The sequence below is a fragment of the Myotis nattereri genome (genome assembly GCF_964212035.1).
Source record: "Myotis nattereri genome assembly, chromosome: 11".
Taxonomy (NCBI): Eukaryota; Metazoa; Chordata; class Mammalia; order Chiroptera; family Vespertilionidae; genus Myotis; species Myotis nattereri.
Genome location: NC_138086.1, coordinates 45,222,027 through 45,233,837, shown reverse-complemented (window position 1 = coordinate 45,233,837; position 11,811 = coordinate 45,222,027). Strand labels below are relative to the sequence as shown.

At 37.1% G+C, this 11,811-nt stretch overlaps 1 protein-coding gene across 1 annotated transcript in view; it reads left to right on the top strand.

Moving 5' to 3' along the window:
• Positions 1-1,764: 1,764 nt before the first annotated feature.
• Positions 1,765-11,811, top strand: part of PEX1 (peroxisomal biogenesis factor 1) — a 68,900-nt gene continuing 58,853 nt past the window's right edge. The window contains exons 1-4 of the mRNA XM_081102345.1: positions 1,765-1,956; positions 6,668-6,823; positions 8,130-8,234; positions 10,221-10,375. Coding sequence (XP_080958471.1) covers positions 1,899-1,956; positions 6,668-6,823; positions 8,130-8,234; positions 10,221-10,375 — 474 coding nt within the window. The 5' untranslated portion in view covers positions 1,765-1,898. The remainder of the gene's footprint in view (positions 1,957-6,667; positions 6,824-8,129; positions 8,235-10,220; positions 10,376-11,811) is intronic.

Sequence of the window (11,811 nt, the reverse complement as noted above, 5' to 3'; positions counted from 1 at the left end):
GTTTTTAGCTGAAAAAAACAACATGTTCCTTGGTTAGTTTCCTTAAATTTTAGGCGTAAAGCTTCATACTGTTACCTAGTAAAAGATATCTATATGCTCTTGAGTATACAGCAAGTTTGAGGGATATTTTGTACCCAAAAGGAAGTTTCTCAGAATTGTTCATGAAAATGCTAAAAGATAAGTTTATCGAGTTGTTTGATGATCAGTTTTACTATGAACTTAAAGGTGTACCTTTGCAGACTGGTCCAGTATATGATGATTTTGTTCCACTAGAGGCAACTGTCTGTTTTATTAGACTGGGGAAGAAAGTGATATGGCAAAATTGTACTCTTTCCAGACTGTTGACTGGGAGATAACCTTTTGCATTGTTTCTCTTTGATAACCTTAATAGTCTCCTAATAAGGTGTGGGGAGAAAATTTGACTGGTAATGTTATGGTGCAAGTCAACATCTCTTACTTCTTCCCTCCACCAACCACCCCTTTTCGACACAAGGCATGTTACTCAGATAATTATGCCAAGGTAACTGAGACAAAATTGATGAGTGTCTGGACAGAAAAATTGAATTTATACCAGTGCTGCTTTTTTAGTTGTTTTAGAGTCGTTTGGTTGCCCTTAATATATTTAGGTGTTTTAAATACCACAAGAGTATCCTGAATTTATTTTATCTAGAATATGGGTTCATATTCTATCAGTCAAGATGTGCTAAAGCCTATTGCCTAATTTTCTTTCCTTTTATGGAGAACAATGGCTAACTTCAAAGAACTGAGAGGAGAGCAATTATTCAAACTTAAGTGACAGGTTTCAAACTTTTATTTTTATATATATATATTTTTTTGTTGTTTGTTTTTTTTCAATATATTTTATTAATTTTTTTACAGAGGGGAAGGGGAAGGGATATAGAGTTAGAAACATCGATGAGAGAGAAACATCGATCAGCTGCCTCCCACACACCCCCTGCTGGGGATGTGCCTGCAACCAAGGTACATGCCCTTGCCTGGAATCGAACCTGGGACCCTTGAGTCCACAGGCTGACGCTCTATCCACTGAGCCAAACCAGTTAGGGCAGGTTTCAAACTTTTAAAATTGCCCGTTTTGAACTTAAATCTATAGAAGAATTTTAAGAAAACTTTTTCCCCCCAGTTGTATTTGCCTTATTTTAAAATTTGTTCTTCTATTTTATTAAAATTTATTTTAGTACTTTTTTTTTTCTTACTGCAGTGAAGACCATCAGATACAAACTAGAAGATGCTTGGTCTCTAAGATTTGACAGTAGACAAGAGTTAAGACAGTTGTTTTTGTCTACCTTTGGCATCATGTTTTCCTACCAGTTATGTAAGTTAGAGGGGTAAAAGTGGGGTTTAATGTTTCTTTAGAAGCTCCCAGAGTAAAGCCTCTGTTTGGATATCATGAGAAGGTACTGGTTTTGAGTTTGCAAATGAGGTTATAATCTTTGAAGGAGCTTTTTATAGCCTGGGAATTTATTTCAACTTAAAAGTTTAAGGTCTTTGTAATCTTATTTAGTTTAATTGTTCAAATAGGAGGGAAACATTTTCAACTGTAGAATTTGTGCTGAGGAAATATAAATGGCAGTATAATAGCAAGTATCACTGTCAGTGGTGTTTAGACCCAAAGAAAAGATAGATCTTAGAATTGCTGTGATATTTCAGATCACAATAACATTAGTGAAATCATGGCATGAGTACTGAGAGGTAACAACCATTGTTGCATATTTTTCCAATTACTTGAGAACCTTCTGTATTTGGTTGCTGGAATGTTGCCGTCATCACATTCTGTGTTGGGTATGACATCGTGAACTGGAACCAGTGGCAGTCCAGGAGGCCCAGGTGTGGAGCTACGCTATCTGAGAAGTCTGCCGTGTGTTGAAGCCACATTCAACATGGACCCGAAGGCTTTGGGAAAACTGGTGGAATCCATCAGTAAAACCGTCAAGAGCTGTGAGTACTGACCAGACATCCAGCACTGCCTGAGCATCTTTATTCAAAAAGAAACGTTAGTAGACATACTAGCTGGACATTAACAAGTGCTTTGTAAGCTCCAAATTAGAGTTCCTCTGTTTCCTATATAATGTTTTGATCACTTGAAAAAAAACAGACCGCAAGTGAACAACTATTCCTGCACTTACACTGAAAATAACCAGCTATCCTGAAATATATTTGTGTATGTGAAAAGAAGAGCTTGAGAATTTACGTGAGATCATAAGTGCCAAAAGATTATCTGCCAACCAAGGACTGATAAGTATAAAGGTTTACTTGGACCAGTTCCCTGAGTTCTCTGGCACAAAATCCATAGAAGCAGATGATTGCTCTGCTTAAGGGAGCTGGTAAAGATATGTAACAGGAAACTGGATGTTGCAGTAGCATGGTGCCTTGAACATAGCAAGTGTTTATGAAACTAGTCTTAACAGATTTGGAGGGGGGAACTCCTTGCCTTGACAGACCTTAAAAAGTAATCTTCATGAAAGTTTTTTCTACGGTATGACCACAAGCCTTTCTGATAATACTGAAAATCTGTTTTTAGAATTTGAGGAAATTACTTTTATTTCAGCCACTTGGACAGCCTCATTATTGAGCACTTCCACTTTTTCTCATTAGGACAGGCACCACTTTTCTAAAACTCTCTTTGTGGATTTAATTCTGTTTTCTCTTATTCCGGATACATCTTAAGTGATCTAAACTCCTCAAGCACTTGTAGGGCCCGTTTCCAACCCTGCTGTCCATACGTCCCTTAAGTCGTATCTGGCAGATTGAGCCAGTGTTTAATGTCTTCTGTCATTTGCTGCTTTCCTAACAGAGCCTGAGTTTTATGACATTCAAAAGGAATTTTTTATACTTAAAAATATATAATTCCTCTCCCATCCTAATGAAATTATGTTTAGCAACGTCTGTGATGAGTGTTAAATACCATAATTGGTTATTGAAAGCAATTCTTTGATCAGACCCATATCCCACAGTCTTCTGCAAAGATATTTATAATTGTTTGAAAAAAGGGATGGGTTACTATTCTTTTTCGAAAGTTTTTGACACTGATTCACTGTAACCAGATCACTACTTTACACTCAGATTACTAACAGCTGGTTTGTTGAGCTCTCTGTTGGCAAGACACTGTGCTGAATGGTTTATGTTCATCATCTTTAACTCAGAACTAAATAAGGAGAGACCCACCCACCAACTTAAGCAAGTAATTGAAGGTACATGTATGCCCCTGAAGTGAGATGACAAGAATAGTACTTTATCTTGTATTCTTCCCCAAAGCACTTAATTTTACCACCCCCAACTCATTCCTTCCTATAAATGAATCGTAAAAAATCATTAGACAAAGCTAAATTAAGAAGATTTTATATACACACACTGATTTCAGAGAGGGAGAGAGACACATCAATGATGAGAGTCATCGATTGGCTGCCTCCTGCAGGCCCCCCCAAAGGGGATTGAGCCCATACCCCCGACCCAGAATGGAACTGTGACCTGGTTCATAGGTCAATGCTCAGCCACTGAGCCACGCCAGCGGGGCAAGAAACATTCTTAACTCACAGTCATGAAAAGCAAGGAAAAACTGAAAACAAGTTGGAGGAGACATGACAACCAAATGGATCTTGGAATTTAAAAAAGGACTGGGAAAACTGGTAAATCTGTAATTTAGTTGATAATATGCCAGGTTACTGTATTATTTTTGCCAAATGTACCATGTAAGATCTCAACAGGGAGGAACAGTGAAGTACTTATAGGAATTCTATACTACCATTGCACCTCTCTTGTAAATCTAAAATTACGCTAAAAAACTTAACACAGGTCAGTCTCTGGCATCGCAACATGAGCCTCACTATCCACAATTTCTCAAGTATCACAATTGTTTTGTTCACATATATAAGATCTTTAGATAAAATGAAATGTGAGCCACATCAATAAACTCAGAAAAAGTTACCCACTGAAGATTGTCTAAAATCCTTGATTGCTTTGTTGGATGACTCGCAATATTTGAAAACAGCTCCTCACTTTCTTCAGGGATCCATTTAATTCACAGTAGTGTTGGTGCTAACATTTCCACTCAGGTAGTAATTCTCCATCGGAATTGAACAGGACTGCTTTCAGGCAAGCATATTGGTATATTACTATGCACTCCATAGAGAGTATCCACATCTGAGCATCCTTTTTCTTTATATTCCAAAAAAGATGTCTTTCCAAGTTTTTGTCCTCAGAGCAAGTTTTTGTCCCCTATTATGTAACCTTGAAAAGTCACATCGCCGCATAACTCATGTACTGTATTGGTTGACAGGAAACCAGCACAAAAGCCCCCCCTTAGTTTCAAGTGAGGGGGACAGACCCCATCTTTCTAAGGCTGGAGTGTCAAGTCACACTGAAAGAAGAGCATGTGGGTTAGGGTAGATTGTTCCAGTGGTCTCTGGGGAAATACAACCTGTCACATCTGGATTCACCACTCATAAGGTAGCTTCAAGAATCTGCCAAAGTGATCTTCCTTATGTGCAAATCTGATCCTGTTAACTTGCCTCAATTTTTCAGTAAGCTCCCCATTGCAGCTCTCAGAACAGGCCTCCACGCGTTCAAGCATCCTCTTCTGGCAAATGCTTACTCCTTTGGCAGGTCTTAGCTCATGACACCTTCTCCTTGGGACCCTTGTTAATTTCTTACCACTTTCCCCCAACTGATTATTCCTTCCTTTGGATTACCCCCAACCACCCTCAATCATAGTGTTTGTACTACCTTACTGCACTTTATCTCCACCAAAGTGTAACAACCTTGAGGCAGGCAGGAAGTATTCATTGCCTGGTTCACAGAAGACCTTTAAGTCATTTTATACTAGCTACAGTGGGAAGCCTGAGGATCTAATTCAGTTAATAAAATAATATTAGGTACCTTCGTAATTGCTTATTTAGATTTGTCAATCATCCAAAGAGCCAAGTCATTCTGACCACAGTGGAAGCCCTGTGGCAAACTGCATATTTGCTATGTGCTATCATTAATTTCAGTTGGGTAACTTGAAGTCATTTCAAAGACAGCATCTAACAATTTTTTTCTCACCACCTTCCCCAGAAATAATAAAGAAAGGAGGGAGGGAAGACAAGGAAGGGAACAAGAAAAAAATAGTAACCAGGTTTCCCTCTTCTTTCAGTTCTCTCAACCTTTGATTCATAGAATTAGACTTTTAGACACTTAAGGACTCTCAGAGGTCATTTAGGGCAGATAATACCCAGTTTTCATAGGTGAGGACTCTGAGGCATAAAGATGGTATATAACTTGTCTATCTCTCAGCTATTTAGTATCTCAGAAATGGAAGTAGAAACCAAATACTTAAGTCTACTATCCCCAACCCACTAAGTCTAATCCAGGGGTGGGCAAACTTTTTGACTCGAGGGCCACAATGGGTTCTTAAACTGGACCCGAGGGCCGGAACAAAAGCATGGATGGAGTGTTTGTGTGAACTAATATAAATTCAAAGTAAACATCATTACATAAAAGGGTACGGTCTTTTTTTTCAATAGTTTTATTCATTTCAGTCCTGATAGTGCATTAGAATCACCTGTGCACTTTTTTTTTTTTTTTTACACTTGTGCACTTCTTAAATCTCCTTAGGTCACTAAGTCTGGAGTGAGATCTAGGTACATAAGTATTAAAAAGTTTCAGTTTAAAGCCAGTCATGAAATCCTACTAGTTTTTTGTGTGTGTATATATGTATTTATTTATGTATTTATATGGCAGTATCTCAGGCTCCTTCCCCACTGTCTGACCTCGTTTCCATCTCCCTAGCCCCGTCACTCCAAACCTGGCTTCTGTGCTTCCAGTTTTCCTTTCAATACAGCTTGCCACTTGTCTTTTCCTAAACCACTTAGCCCTGCAGAGGTTCTCAACCTGTGGGTCACGACCATTTTACAGGGGTCACCTAAGACCATCGGAAAACACATATATAATTACATATTGTTTTTGTGATTAATCACTATGCTTTAATTATGTTCAATTTGTAACAATGAAATTGGGGGTCACCACAACATGAGAAACTGTATTAAAGGGTCGCGGCATTATGAAGGTTGAGAACCACTTCAACTGAACTCTTGTTTTGAAGCTAATTCCTGGGCCTGCTGTTAGCAATTCTGAGGTAGGTCTGGGGCAAGGCCTGGCAATTTGCATGTTTAACAAACAATGGAGAAGGGGTTGATTTTCATACAGATGGGCCAAAGATGACACCATGAGAGACACTGTTCAGTAAAATAAATGTTAATCCTCTGACCAGGCATTAAAGGCCCTCCACCTTCTATCTTATTTTTCACTTCTTCCCAACTTTCTGGCTCCCAGGAAGACATATTCAACCTCAACCTCCATTCTACCTCTTTCCTTTATTCATATTGTTACCTCTCCCTGGAATTCTCCACTACTTTACCACCCCCAACTCATTCCTTCCTATAAAAATACTATGCATCCTTCAAGGCCCAATTCAAAGTTCATTCCCATGAAAGTGGCCCAACTCCTCTTTCCAAGTGAGAACGATCTTAATTGTATAAGCTCTTGAGTAACAAGTCCATATCATACTTTTTATAGCATCTCGCATCAAGGGAAAAAATAGCTTTTAGTAAAATATTGTAAGTTAGATTGGAGAACTCAATGATTAAGTCATATTTATATTTTCATTTTACAGTCAAGAAAAGTGAAGTCGAGAGCCTCATAATACTTTTTCACGGCTTGGTGGAAAAACCTGATGTGAGGCTTGATAACGCTAGACTAGATCGAAGCACATTTCGAATGATCCTGCACGGCTTGTTTGGAATGACTGATGATAAGCTAATGAATAGGGGTAAGAAGTCATAAGGGACTGAAATGAACCAAGCTGAGGTGGCAAACATATATATATATGGCATCTTTATAAGTAGATTAATATATGACAAATATTATCTATTTAATTTTCATCAAAGACTGACTTTTTTATTTTTTTTTTATTTTTTTTTTATTTTTTTTTATTTTTTATTTTTTTTTATTTTTTTTATTTTTTTTTTATTTTTTATTTTTTTTTATTTTTATTTATTTATTTATTTTTTTTAAATATACTTTTTATTGATTTTTTACAGAGAGGAAGGGAGAGAGAGAGAGAGTTAGAAACATCGATGAGAGAGAAACATCGATCAGCTGCCTCATGCACATCTCCTACTGGGGATGTGCCCGCAACCCAGGTACATGCCCTTGACCGGAATCGAACCTGGGACCTTTCAGTCAACAGGCCGACGCTCTATCCACTGAGCCAAACCGGTTTCGGCAAAGACTGACTTTTTTAATGCCAAACTAGAAAGACAATTCTGGTAGTGCTGCCAATACAAATCAGTAGTTGATTTTATTGTCAGGATGGTTTTTAATATAAATTTGCTCAAGATGTCTTATAACTGTACCACTTTGAGAGATAACTAGTAACGGGCTAAATAAGCTAGCAGTATTATTTTTCAAAGATAACCATGTGACTTTTAATCATGATGTCTATAAATTCATATGCTGTAGACATGTAAATTTTTCAATGATTTCTTTTTCCTCATAAAAATGAAAAATACTCATTATACTGAAAAAAAAAAAAGGTCATTTATTTAAAGTAGGAAGTTATTTAATATGAGCCAGTCATTTTCACTAACTGATTTTTAGTGTTCAATTTGGTAAGTTTTGATCTATATATGTACACCCTTGAACTCATAACCATAATCAAAATAATTAAAATTCATCACAAAGAGTCAATAATATTTCACTTTCTATATTAAGATTTCATTGGTAATTTAAAAATAGTATTATTTTAGTAATTTATCTTCAGGCGTTGTACAAGCTCTTTAGAACAGAATTTTGCCACTTTTTTAGAATAAAAATTACTACTTTGATTGGCTCCATCATCATACATAGTAACAGTACAAAACAAGATCATCATTGATCACGGAGGAGAATGACTTTTCTTCCTATAGAAATCTGGGGAAAACATTTTCAGTAATTTTGACTTTTTCAAGAATGATTGTACCAAAACCCTTTTCTCCCCTCAGTTTGGGAGGAGATTTTTAAAAATCTATACATACATATTCTTGAATTATAAAATAGCTGTGAATAATAATACACTTATATGTGCTTTTTTTCAGTATTTTTTGCATTTGACAAAGACAGTGATAACTGCATAAATGTAAATGAGTGGGTTAAAGGATTATCAGTCTTTCTTCGAGGGACTTTTGAAGAAAAGCTGAAGTGTAAGAATTCTATATGGCATTACTGGCTTAGTAATATATATGGTTAATTTTGTATTTAGTGAATGTTTAAATATTTTTTAAAAATATAAAGTTAATGTTCTTTATAGCAACCTTGCAAAAATAGTTCATGACAGTTTTAAAAAAATACAGGTCAGATGAAATGGGTGGGCTATTTCATAGGAGAGTCCCTAGTCCCAGGATCCCCAAACACTTCATTCACTGGTTCTATAATGTTCAGATGTCACCAGGATGGGTCTTTGGCTTAAGGCCCAGGCTAATAACAGAAACTAAGGATGAGGACTTATGCCAACTCTTATCAGCTAGTAAGGTGGAAATTTCTGAGGCTGCCTCTGAGCTAAGCAGGAAATAGGCCTTGATATGGGTAGTGCACAAGTCACATTGGGCCATTGCCTCTGTGTGTGTGTGTGTGTGTGTGTGTGTGTGTGTGTGTGTTTATGATAAGGTAAAACGCATGTTAACCACCAGACATCAATACTGTAGTGTTAGTGTAGATGAGTGAGAAGGGGGAAAGCCTAGGACAATGAAAACCCAAAGGGAGGAGGATTATAAAGAGAGCCTCTTACAGAAAAGGAACATTAGGAATTCCAAACACATTATCCCAGTTCACAATTTTGCCTAGAAATAATTGAGGCCTCACCTAACCTGTACCATTGGTGTCGTGTGTATTTCCTATGTTTTACACCTCTAGTTCCAAGATTTGGGGCGGGGAGCCCTGGAAAGATAATAGGAACAATTTTAAATAGTATTTTTCAAAGAAACAGATTGCTTAAGAGAAGACAGCAGAGTACTGAGGAAGTTAAGCAATTTTTTTTATCCCTTCTTCCACTTGAATTTGGATTTGGAATGTTCAAAAAAAGATCCCTAAATTAAACACATTTTAAAGTGATAGCACATTTTTAAAGAAACACATTTTTAAAGAAAATCGCCAACTTTCTGACATTTTTGTTTCTAGTTTTGTGTGTTTTCTTCTTCAGTATAATTTTTTACAGGATAACATTTAAATATAGTTGCCATTAAGCTTATTGCAACATTCCTATACAAAAGTCTCACCTAAAAGTGAAAAGCTAAGTTTCTTGGATGTAAATTCTTGTGGTAATACTAATACCTGGTGAAAATGGTTGTGACATTGAAAGTAGCTGTATAGTGATTGAATAGCATCACACTATCAAAAAATGTTTCCTCCTCTAACCCCACTTCCTAAAAATGTTTCATATACATTTCGAGATATGTTAATTTTGGGGAAGATACTACTTTTAGAAGGGTTGTGTTGCAAACTCATGTGTGCAATAGATAGGAGAAACTTGACAGAAACACACAGCTAATCTAATACTCTGGAGTTGTATACATGGTTCTATTGCTTTTGTAAAACACTTAACTGGGTTACACCACAAGAGCTCTTGCACTGCTGTATTCCCAGGACCTGAGTAAGTCACTTGTGGATGAAGGAGTGGATTGTAGTAGTGCTTACTCTGTGAGGAGAGAGCAGTTTTTCTGAGTAGTGCAGACAGGCAGGCCCCAAAGAGATGACAGACTCACTGGCTAAATACACCAAAAAGTGTTGTTGGTGACATGGCAAAGTGTGTACTTAGTTTTTGTTCTCTATGTAAGAAGAGAATCATAAAGCTGAGATTTTTACACACATATGTATACACGTATAAATGTATTGTATGATCAGAGATTTAAAAATATGTATCCCCTTTATTTCAGCTTCATAATATTTTTAAACCCTCAATTTCAAAATCCAGAAGTTACAAGTCTTTCTTTACACGTTCCAAGAGGTATCTTATCTTGTGGAAAGAAATGTAATAAAAGGTGCTTTATTTTAAAATCACTTTACCATATAGGCCAATAATTGTAGGTTGTATAAATTGTTTTTATTATTATATAATGAAATAACTAAGGAGAAGATTAGTGACATTTTAACTGTCCTTGTCCAAGTCTTTAAACATCTTATGCTTTGAAAAGTCTGTTTTGAAGTGTATTATTTGAATGGTGATGATGGTTACATTTCTCGAGAGGAAATATTTGACATGTTGAGGAACAGTCTACACCAGCAGTTATCTGAGGAAGAGACTGATGAAGGAATAACAGAATTGGTAGAGATAACGCTGAAGAAAATGGTAAGAATGAAATACTGTAATTCATTATAACTAAGCAAGTGGATATTGGATAAAGCTAAGATGAAGAAATTATTTCCCTCCATAATAAATGCAGCCTTTATGAGGGCAGGAGTTTTTGTTTGTTTTCTGCTCTGACCATTGCCTGGAATAGTGTCTGGCTGATAGTGGGTGCTCAGAAAATATTTGTGGAATTGCTGGGTGATTAAATGAATCACTATTCCAAATGAATGTTAATTTTCTCATTTTGAAATATTTTTTTTTAATATATTTTATTGATTTTTTTACAGAGAGGAAGGGAGAGGGATAGAGAGTTAGAAACATCGATGAGCGAGAAACATCAATCAGCTGCCTCCCGCACGCCCCCCACTGGGGATGTGCCCGAAACCAAGTCACATGCCCTTGACCGAAATCGAACCTGCGACCCTTGAGTCCGCAGGCCGGCGCTCCATCCACCGAGCCAAACAGGTCAGGGCGAAATATTTTAATATTAGTAAAACCTCACTAATTGTGGAAAAGGCAGCAGGTTTAATGTGTATTAAATTGGATGCTATTTTAGTCTGTTTTCATGACCTTAGCCTTTCAATTCTTCCAAATATTCAATATAATAGAATAACATAATAATAAAAGGTTTTTTAAATAGAGTGCTTGCTATATGCCAGGCCCTTCACAGAACTTTAATATATGAATTCATTTCATCCTCAAAACAATTCTGTAAAGTAGAAATTATCTCTATTTGGCAGATGAGAAAACAAGTACAGATGGGTTTACTCAAGGTCACACTAGAAAATTGCGTGCAGAATTCAATGAAACCAATAATATCCATTTCTAATGGACATAGTAATTTCTCTCCTTTTCTTACTGTGACCCTCCACCGGATACCGGTGAATATTTGTGGCCCTAAGATTTGTGGGTTTGGCTAACCCATGACTCTGGAGTTCAGGAAAGAAACATGATGTGGACTGCCGCGTCTCAGACTCAGCTAACACAGGTCCAGAGCATCCCCTTCCACTGGAAGTGCTCACTCGACCCTGCCAGGGCTCAGGGTAGACTTCTTGAGAGACAGTATGTTCCCTCACACCAAAACCACCCTCTTCTTTTTTGAAAGGAAATGTTATGAAGTGAACCTTTTCTGACAATTATTCAAACCTTTCTCTAGATTAGACTTTCAGCAGCCCTGATTTAGTTATACCCTGACATGTGGAAAGAAAAAAACGCACACCAAAGACCCGTAAGATCAAATCCAAATTCACTGAAGCAGTTAAAGGCATACATAACCCACACACATGCTATCCCCATGATTACTTAATCACCCATAGTCCCTGTCACCAATGCTCCACTTGAGGCAGGTCCCTCTTCTCCTGACTTACTGTCATAATTCGGTTGGGCCATTCTGCACTTCCTCCACACACTTCCCCACCTCTCTAGAGCCCAGCCAT